This window comes from Cupressus sempervirens, chromosome 1 (genome assembly GCF_028749045.1).
Source record: "Cupressus sempervirens isolate cs-2001-9-10 chromosome 1, ASM2874904v1, whole genome shotgun sequence".
NCBI lineage: Eukaryota > Viridiplantae > Streptophyta > Pinopsida > Cupressales > Cupressaceae > Cupressus > Cupressus sempervirens.
Window position 1 is genome coordinate 811,332,132 of NC_143118.1, and position 24,469 is coordinate 811,356,600.

The 24,469-nt window shown below is 36.0% G+C and overlaps 1 protein-coding gene across 3 annotated transcripts in view; it reads left to right on the forward strand.

Moving 5' to 3' along the window:
• Positions 1-24,469, forward strand: part of ARP8 (actin-related protein 8) — a 251,172-nt gene that overhangs the window by 139,571 nt on the left and 87,132 nt on the right. For all 3 annotated transcript variants that reach the window (XM_089790365.1, XM_089790359.1, XM_089790357.1), the window contains exon 8: positions 13,722-13,864. In XM_089790365.1, the coding sequence (XP_089646491.1) occupies positions 13,722-13,864 (143 nt within the window). The remainder of the gene's footprint in view (positions 1-13,721; positions 13,865-24,469) is intronic.

Sequence of the window (24,469 nt, forward strand, 5' to 3'; positions counted from 1 at the left end):
TCATCTAAATGTTACTTTTAAAATGATATTTATGTGTTATATTTTTAATATAATATATTAATATTGTTGTTTAGGTTCCATTAAGTAACATTTTTATACTTTAGGTTATCAAAAGTGGAACTTTTATATGCAATTGGATGTAAAATCCATTAAAAGTGGACATATTACATGTCACTGCATATAAAGTTCAACTTGAAAACGTAAGTGGACTTTTTTGATGTCATTACATCAAAAGGTTATCAAAAGTGGACCTTTTTGATTTCATTACATCAAAAGGTAATTTTTTGTGTCATTGTATCCAAAAAGTGAGATACAACTTAAAATATGCATTGCATCCCAAAAGGTCTGATTTTGACCATATGCATATTTTAAAATGTATTATGCACTCCAAAAGGTCTGTTTTTTTTGTTGAAAGTTTTTAAAATATGCATGTCATCTCAAAAGTTCCAATTTTAACTAAAAACATATTTTAGAACATGTTGTGCCTCTCAAAAGATTTGATTTTGGAAGAACACATGCATTTGCTCTCCAAGAACCCGATTTTGCTCATTGTGAGAGATTTATTTGGTGGATTTGCATGAGATATTTCCCATTAGGGTCGTTTTTGCTTGGCAATGGATTCTCTAACATAAAAAATGGATTTATCTTGCAAAAAAATGTTTTTTCCAACTCCTTTCAAGGGCACGTTTTTGGAAAAATCTTAAAAACCCATCATTTTTGGCTCAATTTTTGGCCCAAAGAGGAATCAATTTGGCTTTTAAGTGTTTTACATTGCATTGTGACTCATGTTTTGGTGTTTAAAAGCCAAAATGTTTTTGTTTCATGGCTTTTAATATGTAATGTCCCCATTTTTAGCAAGTTCCTACAGTTGGCCAGGTCAGTTCACCATTGCGACTCCTGTGAGGTGACAGTAGGATTTGAGGGTCTTATTTGTTTGGTTATAGGCTTTCCAACAACCTATGGTGTGTTTTGGCTCCATTTGAGGGACTTACTATTTATAGTAAGTCAATCTGTTGAATCCGATGAGCTTAGTTGAGTTAGAGGAGTTGGAGGATGCTCTCAGGTTTTATTTCGGGCTCCAAGAATCTTGGAGGGAGCATCTATTTATAGTAACCCCGTCAAGTTCATTCATCGTTTTTCATCATCAAGATCACTTTGGTATTGTCAGATTTCAATTCTGATGCTTCTTTAGTTGTTTTTGCAAGACGGGTGAATTATTATTATTATTCATCTAAATATGTTGAGCTTGCTATTTTTGTTACTGTTGTTGGTTGGTCACTTTAGTATCATAGCTCGTCGAAATTGGGATGAAAATTTTTAAATCATGGGAACAAGAAACAGTGACCTTACATGTTAGAATTTGAATTTATGGTGGAAAAGGTCATTTTCAGAGCAAAAAACAATGAATAAATTAGTTTATAATGACACTTTATTATGTTTTAATGTTGTGTGTGAGAAGCTTCTTAAGTGAAGTTCATTTTGGAAACTTTGTGCCATTTGGAGAATGTAAATGTGAGCCCATTTGATGAGTAAAGCATCCGATTGATTATTTTCTTTTGTTTCCTACAAAGAGTTTCTGAGTTTGCCATTTTTTTTGCCTTTGCTAAAGTATAAGAGTTTGGAATTAAGAAGTGCCTAGTAATTAATTATGAGAATTATCTTAATTAAATTATAGTATCTCCCGACTGTTATGTACTGTACTTGGGAATTTCATTGTGGTTGGAGAATTTGTGATTTGGAATACCATTATTGTCTATTGTTTGGTGTGGTTAAAGAGGAAGTATTATGGCTGTCATCCTTGCATTTGGCAGCAATTTCAGACTTTGTGGTAAGCTGCAATCAATTATTAGGGGCAGCAATCAGGTTTTAGAGCACTGGCGATTATAAGCTAAGTCACAAGGTTCGAGTTCGAGTTCAAGTTTGACGACTATGAAATTCGGAGAAAATTCGACAAGTCCAAAAAATCGAGAAAATTCGACATTAAATTTGCCTAATATAATTTAAATTTAATTTTTTTAATAAATATATGCTATTTTTATTATTATATATTTTAATAATTGATAAAATAATATAAAAAATATAAGTATTGACATGTTTAGTTATAAATATATGATATTTATGATTATATAATATAAATAATATTAACATGTTTTATTATTTAATAAATAATCTAAAATTAATAACAATAATAAATTAATAACATTAAAAAAAACATTCAATAATAAAAAATTATAACTATAAACTAAATCTAAAGTTGAATAATCTCCAAACATTAAACATCCTATAATAAAAATTTAAAACTATTACCTCAAAACTAAAATTAAATAATCTCCTAACATTAAAAAATAATGTTTGTGCCCAAACTGTGAATGAAGAAATGCGCAGACGCCATTGAGTTTCACGATGGAATGATTTTGGACGGTGCCGAAAAGCCTTGATTCTCCATCGTTGTTCATTGCAAGGTAGACGGAAAGCTGAGGTTTGTATCCCACGACCTGCACAAATGATTTGTGTCCATCGACTTGCGACTTGCACAAACGATTTGTATCCCACGACTTGCGATCTACAATAGAAACGATGACCTGCAAGCTACAGTAGAAACAATGACCTGCAACCTAAGATGAATTTGATCCGAATTTTTACGAATTTTTAATTTATTTTTTCAGTTCGCCAAATTCCAAACCTGGAGCTGAAAATTCGGCGAACCATTGACTTAGATTATAAGCAAGAAGCATGTATTTTTGAACATGCGAGTAAATTGGATTATTTCTTGAGAGCTGTAGTCCATATTTCATCTGTTTGAAGGCAATTTCTAGGTTCATTATGCATTCTTGTAAATTTTCAGAAGTCAATTTTTAAATTGGGTATTAGTAACCATTGCCATCAATTATAGAATTACCTCTGAATTGTTTAGTGGTGTTCATTTGTCCAAATTGATAAAGACTTAATCAATTAAAATTGTGAGCAGCTGGCTGTGAATTTAAACTTAAAGAACTATTTATTGAGTGATAACAATTTGCTTGCCAAATGTTTGACAAAATATCAAATTGTTGATTAGCAAAAGCAAATTGATGTTTGTTAAGGATATAGCTTATTGAGGGTTTTTACATAATAAATCACGTTTTTGCTTAAAATGCCCAGAAAATTGGGGTTTTAATCCACTTCTATGTGTTTTGCAGCCATTTTTTAATATTTGGATACATGTATATGCATTTGGAGAAGTCGTTTTTGCATTCACAAGTCAAAAATGACTAAAAAACATGCATTTTTTGGCCATGCTTTTGCAAAAAAGGCCTAGATTCAAAATAATCGAAAGATTATTTTTTGTATTGAATAGTAAAAAATGAAATGAATTACAACGAGCTTACAAGCTCATATATACAAACCGGAAATGCAAAAATTAGAAACTAAAAGAAAATAGAAACTATCTACATACGATAGATAGAGAGCATTATTAGAAATATTCTAATACCCTCCCATAATGCTTAAATTTATCAATAACACCAATAGCCTACCTGAATTTTACAAATTTATCAGAATCGGGAGACTTGGTGAAGATATCAACAGACTGCTCTAAGGTGGGAACATACAACAACTAGATAGATTTGTCTTCAACCAACTGACGAATGTAATGACAATGTGTTTCGACATGTTTGGTTCGTTCATGGAAGACTGGATTCTTTTCCAGTTTGAGTACTCCTTGATTATCACATAATATAGGAGTCAATCCTGTTTGGGGAACATGCATATCTGCAAGCATCCGCTGAAGCCAAACTGCCTCACAAGCTGCCTTAATTGCTCCCCAATACTCTGCTTTAGTCGAAGATAGGGCCACTGCTTGTTGCTTCTTACTAGTCCATGTTACAACAACAGATCCTAAATTAAACACATATCCGACGGTAGACTTACGATCATCAACAAAGCCGACCCAATCTGAATTTGTGTAGCCACAGTGTAGAATTAGACTTCTGAGTGCATAAAAGACCATAATCAAGACTCAAGAGTACCACTCACATAGCGCAGGACATGCTTTGCAACTGTCCAATGATCAGTCTTGGGTGCTGTCATAAAGCGGGAGACAACTTACAACAAAACTAATGTCAGGTCTGGTGGCAGTAAGAAAAATGAGACTACCCACTAGTTGTCTAAACAAGAATTCATCTATAATAGGTGAATCAGACTGAGCGAATAATTTGAGCCCAAGTTCCATAGGAGTGAGAGCAGGTTTGTAATCCTGCATTTTGAACCTATCCAAAAGACTTCTAGCATACTGCAACCTCAATTTTGAGACAATAGTGCAAGAGTCCCAAAAATGTCATATCAAAAGCGTTGCACAAATCCTGTTTGATTTCACGATCAAATGTTCTGAACTTCTAGTGATGATCGAATCATCCACATAAACAAGGATAAACAAGACATCATCACCTACATGTTTGATATATAGGTTTGAATCCAATGGACTCCTCTGAAAACCATGGTCGGTTAAATATTTATCAATTTTCATGTACCAAGTCTGAGAAGCTTGTTTCAAACCATAGAGGGCTTTGACAAGTTTATAGACTTTGTGTTCCTGATCAGCAACCTTAAATCTAGAAGGTTGCGTCATGTAGACCTCTTCTTGTAGGTCAGCATTCAAAAAAGCACTCTTGACATCCATTTGATGAACTTTCCAACCAAACTGTGCTGCTAGAGCAAGAAGAAGCCATATGGTACTCATTTTAGCTGTAAGAGCAAAATCCTCATCATAGTCAATACCTTCCCTTTGTGAGAGCCCTCGAGCAACAAGACGAGCCTTATACTTGTCTAAGGTGCCATCAACTTTATATTTGACCTTGTATACCCATTTGCAGCTAACAGGCTTCTTCCCTGTAGGAAGATTAGAAAGAACCCAAGTTTGATTTTTTTGAATGCTCTGAAGTTCAGCTTCCATAGCTTGTTCCCATTCAGGAATACCTTTAGCCTCGGAATAAGTTTGGGGCTCATAAACACTATGAATGTTAGCCATAAGAGCTAAATTAATTGTTTGTTTGCGCTTATTTCGAGAAACCTTCGATGAGCTCATCATCCCTTAGATCACTAATAGTTTTAACCCACCATTTGGGTCGGATAGTAGAAGAGCTAACCTCTAGAGGAGCTGGAGGAGCTGGAGGAGGTGGAAGAGGTTCAGGAACACCAACTGGAGGAGGATCATTCTCAAGAGCCTCAACAGGATCAACATCAGGTGTCCCAGGGCAGGCATTATCTGTATCATTCTGCCCATCAGATGGTGCTAAAGGAAGGGGAACACTGTGAGGCTGTTTCTCAGAACATTGCTTAGAAGAGGACAGAAATGGTCCTCAAGTTTCATCAAAAACAACATCACGACTAAAGATAAGATGATCAGTGTCGATATCTATCAATCTGTAGGCCTTATGGTTGTCACAATATCCTGTCATCATGAGTCTCTGAGTCTCAAAATTTAATTTGGAACGTTTAGCATCAAGAATCCAAACATAGGCAAGAGAGCCAAAATCTTCAGGTGGCTGATCTTGGGCTTTTATGACCATACCACAATTCTTTTGGATTTTTGTCCTTGACAGCTTGAGTGGGGGAACGATTCAAAAGGTAAACAATAGTAAACATTGCTTCTATCCAATACTTGTTAGGAACACTCTTGCGTTGTAACATAGAACGATCCATCTCAACAATTGTACGATTGCAACACTCAACAACACTGTTTTGCTAAGGAGTGTAAGGTGTGGTGAATTGGCGCTTGATGCCTTGTTCAACACAAAAACTGGAGAATGCATGAGAACAAAATTCCCCCCCGTTATCTGTTCTAAGCAAGATGATACTGCAACCAGACTCATTTTCAACCAACAACTTAAAATCCTGAAATGTACTAAGTGCATCTAATTTTTGTTTAAGAAAGTACACCCACATTTTTCTACTAAAATCATCAACAATAAGCAAAAAATATTTGCAACCAGTAACTGAAGATGTATTCATAGGACCACAAATATGAGCATTAAGTAATTGAAGTACCTGAGAGGTGCGCCAAGAATCTCCATCTTTGAAGGGAGTCCGATGTTGTTTGCCAGCTTGACAGGCGTCACATACTCCAAGGTGTTGCAGCCGAATCAGAGGTAGTCCAGAAACAAGTTCCTCCTAGGATAGCTGAGAGAGATACTGGATTTTGAGATGTCCATATCTCTGATGCCACAAAATGCTGATACAAATCACAAGCTGCCATAGCTATTTTAGGAGAATCACCAGTGTCAATTTGCCGATATAGGCCATGATCCTCTAGACCAGTAGCAACAATAAGACGAGTCTCACAATCAATAACGGAGCATTTGTGGGCACTAAACACCACATCCAACTAAGGAGAATTTCTCATGATCTGACTCACAGAGAGAAGATTGAGTGCCATAATACGAACGTAGCAAACATTGAGAAAGATGAGTTGACACCCACCAGATTGTATCTGAACATTTTGTCTGCCAATAATTTTGAACTGTCCTCCGCCAAACACAACTGAATCACTGTATGGATGGAAATCCGTAAACCAGTCATGTTGATGAGAGAAATGATGTGAAGCACCAGAGTCAATATACCAAGCAAAAGGTCAGGCTAAATCGGAAGGGTTTTTAGCCATAAAAGCGTAGAACATAGACTCCTTTGTCTCAGAATGCTTAGCAACATTGGCCTGCTGATTGGACACTCCCAGCTTCTTCTGCTTGGAAGCGAGTCGCTGACGACAATCTTTCTTCATGTGGCCGTGCTTACGGCAGTAATGACACTGAACACTCTTCTGCTGAAAATTGCCTGAGGATTGATGGGAATTACCATGTGAAGATGGCTGAGATGGCTGAAACTTAGTTGCAAAGGCTTGTTCTGACGAGGGTGAGGAAGTACGGTTGCCAAACTACTGCTTCCAACGATCCTATTGTAGGAGTTTGGTGCACAACTATGGGAATCTCAGATCAACATTAGTTGAGGTAATGTTGAGAGTCTCTATGAAATGCTCAAAGGATGTTGGCAAGCTTTTCAAGGTAATAACTACCATATCTTCTTCCTCCATTGTCCGACCGATGGCTTCAAGTTGATCACGAATGTCCTTAATCTTCGTGAGATGTTCTTGTAAGGACATATATTCATCCATCATAATGGAAAACAACTGATTCTTTAGAAAGAATGCTTGACTCTTGTCAGATGTTTCATGCAGTTCCTTTAAATATTTCTAGATGTCTGTAGCCGACTTGCCAAAGGGAATCTAAGGTCGTTGATCATCTATGACAGAGAGCTTGAGAAGCATAACAGCTTCAAGATTCTGATCATCAAACTTATCCTGATCTGTTGTAACGGAGGTCCCACCAGGTGTGCCAGTGGGGGCAGGACGAGTTTCTGTGCCTAGAACAAGTGCATCCAAACGATGATACTCGAAGATGGTTAACATGCGCTGCTTCTAGTGGTTGTAATTGCTGCCATTAAACTGTTGACTGTTTTCCAGCATCAAGTTGGTCAAGGATGCCATTTGCACGAAGTTCGAGGCAATGTTTAGGGTGACTTAGAAAAAATGACAAGTACCCATAAGAGTAGATGGAAAAGTCAAAAGGAATTTGTAGTCACAATGCAAATACGCTAGCTTGAAAATTGAGGCACAGAAAACAAGGTACCCAGAAAAAATGAACAAACTAGTTGAGCTCTCGAAAAACTCACCAAGAATCTAAAAACAAAATAAATTTTCATCCCCAAAAATTAGGGTTTCAGGCAAAACCCTAATCAGTGGCTTGGAAGGTCGAAGTTGCAGAAAAAATGGCAGATTAATGTCTTGACGTCTCTGCAAACTCCTGGAAGCCATAGAGGAAGTTGGGTTTGATGTTTGAAACAAAGAAATGGTGGTTGAGACGAAGATACTGAGCCACCAAACAAATGCTGAGCCGTCTGAAAACGGTAGTACAAAAAATGCAGTGTTTGCTATCAAAATGCACATAGACCTCCCAAAAAAAACATGAATGTGCAGTCCTGAAGCTGCGATGTGTAGAGGAGTGTGGCCAAAAAAAAACGCGATTTGCAAATGACAGGAGTTGCAGAAAACACAAGTTCAGAAGATGAGTTGAGCCAAGGTAGGTTTTGTATTGAATAATAAAAAATGAAATGAATTACAATGAGCTTACAAGCTCATATATACAAACCGGAAATACAAAAATTAGAAACTAAAAGAAAATAGAAACTATCTACATACGATAGATAGAGAGCATTATTAGAAATATTCTAATAAGATTTTTGCATCAAAAAGTCATGCTTTTGTTCAAAAAACTAAAAAAGTGGCATTTCAGCCCATACATTTGGATCAAGAGGCATTGTTTTTGAGTTTTAATGTGTGCTCTTGTCATTCGAGACCAATTTTTGGCCTTCTGATGTCAAATTCGACCATTGAATATCCATTACATGCAACTACAGAAAAAGTCAAAAAGTTGTTTGAAAATTTGGATTTGAGGGAGAATTGGTCTTCAAGTCTATAAAACTTGCTATTTTGGTTCTTTTGGACATTTTCAAACTTGCTCATCAATTCATGCTTATCTTTCTATTTCCATACACATTGTTGCTTGATGATTGCCACTTGTTGAAATTAATGCCATGGAAAGTGCATTTTTTCTTTAAAAATGAAGAAATTGTTCATTTTTTTGTGTTTGGTCTTTCCCCAATTTACAAATTCGAATTTGTGTGTTGAAGTGCATTTCATCGTGACATGTTTGGGTCACTTTCCAAAGGTAGGTTTTTCTTTTGAGTTTTTGTGTTTTGTGCTTGCTTGCTGGTTTTCTCCACTTTGGAGATGTTACAAGTTCTTTCCCAACAACTTGTTGTGCTTCACTTCATGCGAAAGCATCATCACATTCCACTTCCATTTTCCATCTCACAACACTTCGCATGTCATCTGACAAATGCGATTACATGTTTTCCATCTCATTCACCATCCGCACATGCATGTAATCCCATTTTCCGCTTCCATTTTCACTCATCCCACTTTCCGCATCCATTCGCACGACACAATTACACGAAATGCCTTACGTGCAATTGCATCTCAAAGATCGAATTTTGTTTAAAAGTCACTTTTTGAAAAGTCAAAAAGTTGTCATTTTTATCTTTCATACACTTTGACTTCTTTTCACCTAAGATGACTATAAAGTTCATTTTCCCTCAAACTTTATTCCATTTTTGCCTCTCCATATGCATTCACACCTCCATGCGCAAATAAATGTTTCCGAATCTTTCCATGCTTTGCACCTCATCTTCCATTCACACTTACATGTAAAAGCTCGTCCACCATCCGCCTTCGCATTCCATCTCATCCTTATGCCTTGTTACATGTTGCACTTACATGTAATCATTTTTCATGCAATAATGTCTTGAAAACCCTAAGTCACATTTTGGAAATCAGCAATCTCCATTTGCATGTATTCCCATATGCCAAGCACTTTACTTCAGAAAAAAAGGAGAGGTAAAGGTGCTGATGGAAAGTTGTTCCGAATTTACATCGGGACACCATCGAGAAGTTTTTCAAAATGTCAGAGACTCCAGTTTGTGCTGATCTACAAAGGAGAATTCACGACAACTTAAGCGAGAAAAGTTGGATCACATCAAGTTTTCAAACGACAATGGACAATTTATCAAAGTCAGAGGTTATCAAAAGATGCAATACTCTGGTTATCAAGGTGAATGCAGCGTTTCAAAGTATAGGAACTTCTGATCCTGTGATCATCTAGGATAGCATCGCCAAGTACAAGGCCTTTTAGGACAATCCCTAGGGATTGTTTCAATTCTTTTCTATCTTTCTTCTTCTTCTTTTTTCATGTTTGTAATTGAAAATGATGTATTACATGAAGATGTGTAATTATGTGTAATGCGAGTTGCATGTACGTGAAAAGATGTAATGCGAGTTGCACTTGCAGTTCCATGTAACTCTATATTTTCTCTTTTAGTTAGACTAGGTCAAAGTTGGTTGAGTCGCTCCCACTTTTTCCTCCACCTTTTTCTCAACTCCTATGCCTATGTAAAGGAGTGCCCTCTTATTGTAAAAATCATCTTTTATTGTATGCAAGAAAACTCTGCCACATTTGTACAAGCATAACTTTGATTGTGTAGTACAAATTTGAGAGGAAAGTGAATATTAAATTCGAAGCTTTGACTGGAAGCAATTGTGATAGAGAAAATTAGAAGCTTTGACTATAATTTGTGCCTATTGTCTTTGATTCATGTTATTATTGTGTGTTAAATAATAGAGCATAGTGATTTAAGAAGCAATCGGAGCCAAAGCTTTGATTGGGAGTAGTTGTGGAAATATATAGCTAGAAGCTTTGTCTGTAGCTTATACTTCTTACTTAAATTGCAAAATAGTTAAGTTATTCTTACTTTTAGGAGTCTTTGTGCCCTAATTTATAAAGTTTTCCCATATAGAAGTACAACTGGACTTAGGGCCAAACCGGTACATTTTCAGCTAGCCTTTGAGTTAATGAAGGTTTATTGGTATCGCTATTCCAACTCTTGATAGAAGTGTAGTAGAGATTCACCTTGCCCATTACTCGCTTCACGAGTAAGTGGATTATTTCTTGAAAGATAAGAAGAAAGAATATTGGTAACACCTTTTTTACAAAATCTCTCATCTTCTTGCTTACCTTGAGTTGATCCAAGAAATGGTGAGAGGGGGGAGTCTTCCCTTTAAGGTAGGAGAGACTCTGTCTCACACGCTGTGGCTGGTCATCTTATTTTGCGACTGAATTTTTACCCAAAACTATCGGTTGCAAAATATCCACCCAAGAGACATTACAGGTAAAGAGGACAGTGAGGCTGAGGAGGGTATAATCAGCCAAAGGAAGGCGAGTGATGGTGAAGTGGCTTGTTGAGGAGATAAAGGAGGTACTAGTGAGGGCGTAGTCAACCACATGCACCCTGTACAGTGATGCTAGCAAGTGAAGAGCTCATAACTCGAGGAGTAGGACAAATCATTCAGGATCACCAAATCAAAGGACTCACAGAGCTGGAGGAGATGACGACCATAACATGAGAGGCACCCATGATAGTCTTGAGGGTGGCACTGAAGGCCCATGTTGGTGGGATCTCTCCGAGTACAAGTCAAGTCAAAGATGCGGTCGTGAAGAGGAGTTTGAAGATGTCTAGTTTGTGTACCAAAGTCTTCTAGAGTGATGATGTCACCCAAGCCTGAACACTTGGAGAAGCACTCCTACAAGTCAAAGGAGGGGTCCCCAGGAGAGGTTGCTAGTGGCAAATAGTAGACTGCCATAAAAATATATCTGTGACAGTGATCGGTATGACCAATATGGGTCCGCATGAATCTAGGAGAGACGTCAGAGTGAACCACAACCATAGTCCTAAGAAGTTCATCCCTGATCAAGCAATCAACACCCCCCAAACCACAGACCTCTCTATAGACAGACAACCACTGATAACCAGTAAATTGAGGGAGAGGTCGATTTGGACTCACAAGTCTTCGTAATAACCAAAATATCTGTAGAGCCAATAGCATCTTGAAAGAGACCAAGGAATGACCAAAGGGCACCATTAGCATTCCAACAATTGACAAGAAGAGAACGAGAGGAGGGTTCTCTTTTATCCAATTACTAGTGAACCCGTCATTGGCTATAAAAGCTGGTCATTGTTCCCAACTACTGGGAGGGCAGTCTCGTACACCTTCGCTAAGGTTTTAATGATTGCCCACTTCCCACCCCGTCTAGCTTCTACTGCCAAACCTTTGGAATGTCTCAACTTTGCAACCTATGATTTTGTAAGGTCTTCATCCAAAACAATCTTAGAGGGAAGAGGGAATGACTTCCTCTCAGCTTTAAGAACCCATAACTTGTCTGAAAGGGAGAGAAACTAAAGGAAAAGGGTGCCATTTGGTCTCAGCCAACACCTGTCCATAGTGATATTTGAAATACCGAGCTGATCAATGAGGTAGGATTATCCGACAAGCAAGGGATCGAACATGAAGTGAGGGAGGCCCTAGACCCTTAGATTAAGTTTGCAAGCACATCTTTAGCATTCTGCAACAATCTAGCCCTGGACAATCTTTTCCACAAACGCTAGAGCTGTAGGGCCATAATTGTTGCAAATGAGTGCCCATGACTTGGCTTGCTGCTTCGTCTCAGATAGTATAGAAGTATTTTTAACCACAAGTTCATTGTGGTTTCTCTGATGGTGTCCAAATCCCAGAGCTGTTCTATTACTGAGTTGAATCGGGTTCTGATATCAATTGTTTTAGAAGTAAATGTGGCAAAGAAGTTGTTGACGATTGAAGAATTCTTATCAGCCCATTGTTTGATAACAATGGTCTCAGTGAGTGTTTGGACGGTGTTCTTAAGGTGTTGATTCCTTCTGGTTTGAGTAGTCTGTCAAATAGCCTCTGTAAGGTTAGTGATGGTTGTGAAGCTGAAGCTGAAGCTGAAATTGACAACATATAAGTCTCCATGGACAGTGTAGTGGTAGGAATGCATAGAGAGTGAACGAACACATCAGGAACAAGGAAAATGTTAGTCAAAAACTAGAAGGCATAGTGAAGGGAAGTGAATTCCAAGCGTTGTTTAAAGAGAGTTGGAGCAAACACAAGTGTGTACAGCTAGCCAAGACAATGAGCAAGCAGAGTCAAGTGCAACCTTCGAGTGGTATGTTGAGGCACACCAGGGAAACAATGGAGAAAGCCCAGGGAAGGGCAAAGAAGGACAAACTAGGTCTGAAACAGAAAAATGACATTGAGAAGAGGCACAACAGTGCCTACACACACAAAGTTTAACACTTACAGGATAGAAGCAAGAGCCCAAATGGAGAGAAGTAGTGAAAAAGAAAAAGAAAAGCAAACCCGAAAAGGAGTAGGAGCCGAGGCGTCGAAGCTATCCACCAAGCTTGGTTACAATCTACACAGTTCCAAACACGAGATGCACAACCCAAAGTTGGAGGAAAATGCTAATGAGAGGTAACCTTGAGCACCCCAAAAACGACGCCAAGCACCCTACGTAAAGATGAAAGATAGAAAATCACACTTTCCCAAAACCAATGTTGAGTAGTCAATAGCTGTGGAAAAATTTGTGAAATAACATATCCAATGACAAGAATTATTGCTAACCCTTTGCATAGTCTTGTAAACCATGAGAATTAAGTAGGCCCCTGAGATCAAGAATACTTATCCATTAGTTAAAGTTATGAGCTTGAATCTTCATATGTCTATGGATAACTCCTTCCATTGAACTAGAAGTAAAATACTTGCAGAATTGGCCGGCTGTTTATTGGATTTATGACCAATCTTGTAGGATTCTTTATTTCTGTTGGATGGTGCTATGATTTTACACAGTTAGTGATAAAGCCAATCCTATTCCTATTAACAAATGCCTATGCCTTATCTAGAAGAAATTATTATCCTATTTTAGTTAATATACAAAACCAGCAATTGCAAAGCTACAGAGTCTATTTTATGGTCAAGTTATAGAGTTTTTAGATTAGGTATATGAGAATACAAGATTGAAGACACGTCCCATTCAGCATGATATAAAAGTCACATTTACGCATTGATAAGGAAATAAACCAGTTGAAGATTAAATTCATGTCCTTGTAAGTATGCAATGTTAGCTATTCTTCTTTATAAATTTTTGCTTGAACATAATCAAGAAGAGATCACAGCTCAGTTTTCTGTTGGGCAATATAGTTATGTTTTTTATTTGTCTTTTCAGTTTTGTATGGTAAAATCATGCGCAATGTGGGTGTGGAACTTGTGGGCCAGGGAGCATTACGGATTTCTGGTTTTCTTAGTGAATTGATGCATGCAAGTGGAATTGAATTTGGCTCAATGTACACTGTAAAAGTTCTTAAGGAGGTATTTTGTACTCTTTTTTAGTTGATAATTACTCAAACTGAGAATGTCCTTATTGCTGCATTGCACATTGTGGGCTAATAATATAGCAAAGAAACCTGTCACTTTGAAAAATAAATATTCTAATTTAATGTTATAAATTAGATATTCTACTTCTGCAGGATTTTAGATTTAAACATTTAGGTTTCACTAATCAAATCTTTGAATAGATGGTTGTAATAGTGAGAGATTATTGTGGAATTTGCAAGCAACAATTGACGTTTGAGTAAAATTATTTTTCATGTCATTTCCACTGTTGAATTAACAAGATAATGTTGCTGCTCTTGATGTATTTTTCCACCTAGCATAAATTATTAGTCACCCCCTTCCTAATTACTTGTGATTTGGTCATAGCATGTTTTTCATCGATCAGAAATATCTAGTTTGATTGTAGTAGAATAGGAAACATACTTCAAATTCCTAAAGTATTTTATGCTACTGTTGAGATATTTGGATTTTAATGAGCATTAATTGCACGATTTGAGGAATAGAGTTCATGATCAGTTCAAACAAACATTTCTCTACCTTCGGTGAATATACTTATTTCATACTGAATAACTGTCTGATTTTGTAAACGTTTGGAAAGTGCTTTTTTGTTAAAATATAGATGTGCACACAATTTCCATATTTAAGTCATACTAGATTAGCACCCTAGTAAACTAGTGTGGATGAATGTGGAAATCAAGATATATGTCATATTAGAATTAGTGGTTACATAGAGTTCAGTAGTATATTTATAGCTATGTACCACCAGGTTTCTGAGATGAGGAAGGTAAGGAATTGGAGGATGCAGTTTTGGGACAAAATTTTTCTGAGGCCATTTTAGGTCATAATAGGGGAGGGGTATATTAAAACCTAAAGAAAAGTTTGAAAACATTGAAAAGTTTTATATATTCATATGATAGCATGAGAAGGTATTCATCGTTTATATTTTAGATCCTTAAATACATAACATTAAAGTTTATATTACAGATTCCAAAATACATAACATCTGACAAGTGTGGATAGATATGTCACATTAGAATTAGTGGTTACGTAGGCTTTTTTTAACATATTTATAGCCAGGTACGACTAGGTTTCTGAGATGTGGAAGGTAAGGAATTTGGGGATGCATTTTTGGAATGAATTTTTTCTGAGGCCATTTTTATGAAATAACAGGGGATGGCAATATTAAAACCTAAAGAAAAGCTTGAAGTATTGAGAAATTTTATATATTCATATGATAGCATGAGAAGTTATTCATCATTTATATTATAGATCCTTAAAGACATACTTTAAATTTTATATTACAGATCCCTAAATACATAACATCTCTCCAACACGATGCCTCAACACCTCATAAAGGTGTAGCTCTCAATCTGAATTCCCAAGTTCCTCGATTCCCTTCTCCTTGAAGTCTTGAATCACTGATATTCAGAACCATTCGACAGCAGTCGATGCTGAGTTACACTCACAAGGCTCCATCAAGTTGTGTCATGATCCTCATAAGGGTATAGCTACCAAGGTCTGCAGATTCCCAGGCTATCTAGCCAACTAACAATCTTGAGCTTTGTCTACGCTGGTTTCCTACTTGTCTTCAAAGTGTGAACTTCTTAAAATGCATGCAATCATCATTTACCTTGGAATAGTAATCTTTCCAAGCTCTTCTTCCAATGCATCTAGACGACCTTCAATATGGCGACAAAGAGTGTTGGAATTGGATTCAAGGACCTCTACACATCTCACTCCATGATACCCATAGGCAAAGTGCATGGCTGTCCAACCTTACCAGTCTGCTCATTCTTTGTCTGTATCAAGCAAGAGAATATTCCTCTGTCCGTCAATATTATGAACACTATTTCCGTGATGGACAAAAGGTTTATCTTTATATTGGTACATATACTCTCCTACAACTTCAACTTCATTGTGCTGGTCATTTAGAGCAGCTCCAGCAAAAAGGACACAAATACAATTTTTAAAGCCAATGCTGCTGCTATTTTCATTGCAAAAATAGGATGTTTTGGATGTATGCATCTCCTTTCTTTAAGTCTGATTCTATTTAAGCTTTTTATGCTTTGCTTTGGCTGCAATTTCTAGTACAAAGGCTATCATACCCAAAACACTTGCTAGAATGAAAGTCCATGTCATTGTTTCTTCATCTTAGGATACAGTACTACAAGATTTCAACATCTGGCAGTCTTGAAAAATCAGCTTACAAGTTGCTCCTGATTTTTGAAAACCCTGTTATTTTGGTCTATAATAACCAACCCTGATTTAATTTTGAAAATATAGAATGCAACATTGAAACTAAAATAGAACGACTGCTAATTTTTCATTTGTGTATGTATGTATGTATTTGAATTTTGTATACTTATATACAATAGGCAAAGTGCATGGCTGTCCAACCTCCCTAGTCTGCTCCATCTTTGTCTGCATCAAGTAAGAGAGTATTCCTCAGTCCATCAATATTATGAACACTAGCTCCGTGATGGACAAAGGTTTATCTTTATATTTGTACCTACACTCTCCTACAACTTTTTCTTCATTTTGCTGGTAATTTAGAGCAGCTCCAACACAATGGACATTGAATGCAATTATTAAAGCCAATGCCGCTACTATTTTCATTGCAAAAGTAGGACTTTATGGATGTATGCATCTTTTTTCTTCAGTCTGATTCATTAGGCTTTTTATGCTATTTCCTTGGCTGCAATGTCTAGCACAAAGGCTATCATATCCAAAACACTCGCTAGAATGCAAGTCCATGTCATTGGTTTCTTCATCCTAGGGTACCATCCTACAAAATTATACTGTCCTGCAAAATTTCAAACCCTGGTAGTCTTGAAAAATCAGCTTACAAGTTGCTCCTGATTTTTGAAAACCCTGTTATTGTGGTCTATAAAAACCACCCCTGATTTTATTTTGAAAATATGGAATGAACATTGAAACTGAAGTAGAACGACTGCTGTTTTTTTTATTTATGCATTTGTATACATAAATACACACACACACACACAGACACACATATACACAGTTCTGATTGCTATGCCAAGGGGATGGCAGTGGGACAGCTATATAAAAGATAGGGGGAAATTACAATATATAGGGGAACTTTAAATATTTGTATGAAAACATGGATAAAGTATGGTTATATACACTATAGAAACTTAGCATATAATGTTTGTGTTAAATAATTTAGATTGAGAATTCACATGAGAATGGAAGTCAAACAAATTATCAAAATTCAAACATTAATTTTATGGGACAGCCTGGTGATGGGTCTCTGAATTTTTTTGAGTTTCTAGGACATATTGGTATTTGGGATGGGTCGAATTATGGTGGAAATGCATCCTTGGCTAACACTGGTTTGAAACCATTCCCACTCACTCAGTACAAATCATAGAAGGAAGAAAGAGTGTTTGCTAGTGAAAAATTAGAGGGGGCTGAGCCTTCACCTCTTTGTTAAAACAAAACATAAAGTTTGGTTGAGTTAAGTGGGGCTTTGAGACCATCGCCACTGAATTAGAAAACTATTACAAAATAACTTGAAAACCTTTCAAATATGGACTTAGTTTCAAGTACAGTAACAAAGATAAGAAATTGAAATCAGAATCGGATCATTAAAATCAGACCATAAAGTTTGCAATAAACTCACGTAATCTTGATAAAATGGGGCACATGCAAGTGCCAGAAACACTAGCAAACAATGTTCAAACTTAATCAGAAAATATCTGAAAAGATGCAATAATGAGTAGATATCAGCCTCCAAAAAGTCTGTTTTGACTTAGAAAACCACACCACATTGCTGAAAACCACACTACACACCAAATACCAGATACCCACATCAGAAAATTTCAATGTACTTCATCACTCCAAAGCAAACCTTCCTAAAACTTCAAGAACACTAAAGAAGTTGCTACTATGAGAGCCGACCAGCTAGGGCAGGTCTTTCTGTTGAGGTATTTGTAGCCGTAAAAGAGCTCATTACCTATTTTCTTTGTCCAGTCCGGAAGCTTCTTTCATTACAGATGATTCCCTATTTGTTATCAGTTCCTCTAAAATTTGGTTGTGCTTAAGATGAAGATTGATTGTCATTGCCGTTAAGCATTGCTGTTTGAGCAGTGTTGTATCATGTCTCAGCTATCGAGTTCGAGCTCTATTCTTTCCACTGTATGAAGAGCTCTCAGGTGAAACATATAGTATCCGCCTTTGTGATCTGGCATCGTATGTGCTGACTTGGCACCATGCGTATATTATTGTATTTTCTGTTGTTTAATGTCGTCATCTATCACTTGAAGATGTTGGTTCATATATTAAATGTTGCCATGTGTATATTGTAACTGTCATCATTTAATGTGGATGTGCGACCTTACAGTATCAGCAGTATCGTCTCTCTTCTATGTTATTGGGATCAAACTCTTAATTTATGTTATTGTTCGATGTAATAGGCTGCAGTGTTACCATCTTGGAGTTTTCATATTCATTTGGCTCTGAGAGTTTATCAGTGGCATTATATTTTCAATTATTGTAATCACAAAATTTTGCGAGTCTTGAGTATTATCACACTGTGTAGACGTGCTAATTCTGATGCATATTTTTTATTGCAATTTTGGAATTGTTCTGAGCAAGATTATTGTGCTGATTATGAGAATTATAGCATTTGTAATCAGTCGGTCTCTGTGAAACTTTTTGGTAAGAGAAAAGTGAGGCTTATTGATTGACTAGTTGGGGACTTAAATGATAAGCGAGAATACTTGTACTTGTTTTGAGATCTAAATAAAGGATCTATCTTTTGGGTGTGGCTGGGTTTTTCGCTTGAGTAGGAGGGTTTTCCCAAGGTAAATCCATGTCTGATTTTCTTGTGTTTTCTTGTTAAAGGTTCTGATTATTGCATTGATTATATTCTGGTTTGAAAACTTAACACTTTCATCACTGAAATTAACAATTTGAAAGGAGGGGATCATACTCAATCAGTCAAAACATGAACTCCAACATCATTTGGCAACATAACATTAGATATCATCTTCAACATGCCAAAAGAGAAACCTTATCTCCCACTTATAGCTTTTCAAAAGCTACTCTAGGAAAAAGCGTTTTTCTTTTTTTTGCTATTTTTTGGGAACATTGCTTTTCTGCATTTTTGCTTCTTTCTCAGATTAGCACTTTTTAACTTTTTCGCTATTTTTTCTGAAAAATACTTTTATGCTTTTTAAATTGCTTTCTCGAAAAAGCTCTTTTTTGCTTTTTGTTGTTGTTTTGATTGGGAAACCACTTATAAGGACTTAATGAATGAAATAAATTAAATCTCTCTATAAAAGGTATAACTTGCCAAGTCCCATTGACTTTCATTGCACTGAACTGAAGATGGTATTGAGACCATGCTCAAGTACTAAAAATTGTACTTACTGAATATAGCCATCACGATCCAATGCCTGAAACTGAAGATACTGCATGTTGAAGCTGGGAGGAGACCAAAACTAAGACCTGCTGCCAAATATAGTCATTACTGTAAATAGTAATTCCTAAAAACTATTCAGTCAGTCAAAACTTCCAATTGATTAGATGGTGTCCAAAATGACAAATCGACACTTAATAGAAATAGTAACTTACTAAAAGGAGTGAGTCCCTAACAACTTGTTCAAAATCACTCTAGAAAGTGTCGTTCAAGTCATTAATTTGTCAAGTACTAAAAATTGTACTTACTGAATGTTGTCCTGCATTTTGTCACCACAAAATCGTGTCTCTCTAAGCTTGAATTTGATATTCAATTGCTTAATATTGATTGATTGATCCATTTCAATTCGAATATCAAATTGTTTTACTGAAGGCCTTCGTCAAGTCGTTTTTGTTTCTCTTTTTGTCGAGCCTTTGCTTGATTTTTGAAGTCTTCAGAGTCCATTCTTTGCTTTTGAGTTTGTGTTTGCTTGTTTTTGGTCCTTTGAATTCGCTCATCTTATGCCTTTCGTTTTCCCCTTCGATTCGGTCTAACCTAGAGGTCAATCGAGTTGTCAGTCAAGAGATATGGTCATTTTAGTGCCTCAAAAGTGGACATTTTAGGTGCAACAGCATGAATTAAAAATATGATGTTATATTTTTATTTTGACATTCACTTTTTGAAAATATAACATTTTACTCACTTTTTGTTATGTTTTTAAGTTACTTTATCTTTTAAATTATAACTTAAAGTGACTATAGTGCACTTTATGTTATAATTTTAAGTTCAGTTACTTTTTAATTTTTCACTTAAAGTGACTATAGAACTATATAGTTACTTTTTAAATTTTTGATATTTAAATCAAATATTATATAAATGTCACTTTAACTTAATGTTTATGACTTATATTGATTAATATAATACATAAATATTATTTTTGACCCATATTGTTGACATTTTTATAAAAATAAATGAAATGCATAATTTAAAAGTCTAAAAGTGGACATTTTATGTGCATATGCATGTAAAAAACTATGAAAAGTGGAAACTTTTCATGCTAATGCATATAAAAATTCATTTTGAGGACCTTTTTCAAGTCATTACATCTAAAGCTTGTAAAAGTGGACCTTTTTGATGCAATGACATGAAAAGTTGAGTTTTCATGCTTGTGCATGAAAAAGGTGAGATATGTTTATAAAATATGTAAGTAACTCCAAAAAGTGAGATTTTGGAGACTTGCATATTTAAAAAATATGTAATGGGTTTCAAAAAGTGAGATTATAACCAAAGACATATTTTAAAACATGTAATTGCATCAAAAAGGTCCTATTTTACCTTATTACATGTTTTAAAATATGCAATGAACACAAAAATGTCCTATTATGTGAAGAAAACATGTTCTTGTTCCAAAAACCTCCTATTTTGATCATAACTTTTGATTCTCTTTATGGATTTGAATGAAATCAATTGCATTCATCATGTTTTCGAGAGGTGATCATTTTGCCCTCATCAAAAATCAAGTTATTGCACCCAAAAACGTGTTTGAAACTTCAAGCTAGGGCACGTTTTTTGCATAAAAATTCATAAATCTGCCAAGTTTGATCACGTTTTTTCATGAGATCAAGTCGTTTTTACCTTTTTAGGTGATTACATTGGTTGAGGATCATTATTTTGGTGTTAAATCATCAAAATACTTTACTTTGAAGATCACGTTTTTTGCTTGTTTTGACAAAAACGGCTCAAGAACATTCAATTTTTAAAACGTGGCAATGAGGAGCTAATTTAGGGCACGTTTTGTGATCTTGCATAATAATCTCCTTGTTTGCTGCCCTCTATCATTCGGATTTTGGAGATTTGACAAATTCTCATCATTTTTGAAGAAAATTTTAAAGAAAGAGCATCTTTTCCTTCATTTTTGGCACATATTCATCAAGTAAGTGGACTTCTTCTTTCTTGTGTTTTAATTCATGCTTATCCTTGCTGATTTGATGCTTGAAATCGTTGGATGGATGCCATTTGTGAAAATCTTTGCCTTAGAATGTGCATTTTTTCTTTAAATATGAATTTCTTCTTCATTTTGATGTCTTTGGTTCTTCCCCAAGTTCCAAATTCGAATTTCATCTTTGGGAGTGCATTACATCTTGGCATGTTTTGAGTTGTTTTCAAAGGTATGTTTTTCTCTTGTTTTGGTTTTGCGTGCTTGTTGCTGGTTTTTCTCCATTTTGGAGAAGTTGCAAGTTTTTTCCCAAAAACTTGTTTTTCCTTCACTACATGTGAAAGCATTATCATTTCATTTCACATTCTGTTTCCATGTCATTACATCTCACATTTCATCCGACAAATGCGATTACATGTTTTTCACTTTATTCGCCATCCACACATGCATGTAATCCCATTTTTCGTTTCCATTTTCATCTATCTCATTTTTCACTTCCATTTCCAAGACACGATTACACGAAATGTCTTACGTGTAATTGCATCCAAAAGGTCCGATTTTGATCAAAAGTCATATTTTGAAAAGACAAAAAGATGTTATTTTCGCTTTCCATGAATTTTGACTTCTTTCTTCCTCCAAAAGTGACTATATAATTCATTATCTCACCTCCATTGTTTCATTTCCATCTTCATATATGCATTTGCACTTACATGAATAAATACATGTTTCCATACATGTTTCCACCTCATAACATATTTTACATGTTACCCTCCATCCGCATCCGCATATACATATTAAGTATATGCATTCGCACTTACACCTCATTTCATTTCTTTTTTCACTTTCTGTTACATATTGCATTTACATATATGCATGCTTCATTCAATAAAGTTTTGAAAACATTTAAGTCACTTTTGAAATCAGCAACTTTCACTTTGCACGCATTCCCATGCATTTCACTTTCGCGCATTTTCATTCCATTCCATTTTTCATATTCATACTTTCATTTCATTTCATTTCACATTCCGTTGCATATGCATACGCTTTCTCTTCAAAAGTCACTCATTTTCGAATCTTCACTGTTGCTCTGGAATTCACTTACATGGAGATTCCTTCTGATGATGTATTTGTGTTTTGGAATTTTTGTATTACAGTACAAGCACAAGAAATGTCCTCACCTTCCAAATCCAAGGGCAAGATGAAATACCAATATGACAAAGAATTGGCTCATGTAGTTCCTTCTTCAGTTATGTCTGTTCTAGATAACATACTAGACACCAAGATTGGTCACGTAGATGTAGCCGATTTTTTACAAAGGATTGAAGCTCCAGCTATGCATGAGATGAAACGTATTAAAAGAAGCAACATCCATTTGGTTTCTACATTTCCCATGGCGGCCATAGAACCTGATTTTGTCTACGAATGTGCTTGGCGCTTCACTCCTAAGACAAGGCATATCAAAGATGCTAACGGCAAGGTTATTATTAGCCTTGACCCTAAAGTGATTGAACAAGTCTTCAAAGTTCCTCATAAATCAAAATGTGTTGATTTGACCAAAGATTCCTCATTGGCTTGTTGGAATGAACAAAAAAGTAACTATCAGAAGTATGTTAACCTTTACTGGTTAGACAACAAAAGAAGTAATTTTTCCAGGTGGCCAAAGACTCTTCATCGGTCCAATTTTAAACAGGAATACAATAATCTCTTCATCCTTCTCAGCAAAATCTGTAGTCTTAAGGATTCTTCCGACTTTGAGCCATGGATGTACAAATTTATGTTTCAAATCATAGAGAACAAAGAACATATCTTTTGGGGAGAGCTTATTAGTACTGCACTCTGTCAGCAGATATGCAATGTAGGAACATCAGTACCTTTTTACATGAATTCATTTTTAGTTTACATTGCTGCTGCTATGGGGTCTTTTTCGGGGCTTTCCACCAAAGGTGATCGTCTTCAAGTACCAGTCTGGGAATACTATGACCAAATTACTTTGGTTAACAGTAAATATCATTACAGAAGAGTCCAAGATGCTTTCTTTGGACATTACAGGTGTCTGTTCGACAAACAGTTGTGTATCAAAAGAGTATCTAATGCAGCATGGGAATAGGTAAACCAATATGGCTGCATTTTTCTTCAATTTTCCACTTTCACATACTTGAGAGTTGGATATTTCAAAGGAGAGCCGTATACCTTACCTAGGTATGCTACAGATCGAATTATTCTAATGGAGTTAGCAAGACAACTCATGGACATGCAGAATAATCAGCATGCGTCACATAGGCCCGAATTTGGCATCACCTCAACTAGGCCTTTATCTATTGGCAATTATTCAATTGTTTCTGTGCCTAAAGTGAAGAATATGGAAGCAGAGTTGCAATTGATTACATTGATGAGGTTCAAGGCTAGATTTGACTTTGATTATCGAGAGATGAACTCTCAGATAAAGAGGGCTTATACTCATGTTCATCGCATTGAAGACATTTGGATTGACATGAGAACAGAGCTTGGTATTATGAAGATGGATTATTGCAGGTTAACCTTGCAACAAATAATCGATCTTAATATGTTGGAAATTCCTCCAGATTTCCAAGTTGAAGATGACAGCGACATCCTTGATCTGGAACTTCATCAAGCCGGTTTTGATAAAATGTGTCCTTTTCCTATTCAATGGCAACAAAAAGAAGGTACATCTATTATGGATAGGTTTCAATCCATCCTAGCAAACACTAACAAGTGGTTGAAAAGTAAAGGCCTAAAAAGAGTAAATCCTAAAATGGGTCTGGATTGTGGAAGCTTTGGTCCTCCTGGCAGGAAGTCACAACTGGAAATTATGGGGAAAGATGGTGCTTCATCTTCAAATGTCAAGAATACTTGCAAAATCAAATTAAAAGGCGGAAAAGGGACTAAATCATCCCAAGTTCCTGAACCAATTCAAGAATCAGTGACAGAATTAGAAGAAGAATTGGAAACAAAATCCGACAAAGAAGATTCAGATGAAGAAGGAGAAATAAAAATCATATCTCCTCCTAACCTTGCACAAGCTTATACGTCTTCTCCACATGAAGAGCCCTTTTTGCATGAGGTTGATGATGATGTAGATTCATTTTCTACTGTTTTCACTCACTCTATTCCCGTCTCAAAAGTTAATACCATGGCTCTTCCGATTTCATCTGCTGCTTCTCGTGTTCCTGCACATGATCAATTTGAACACTTAACAAATGTG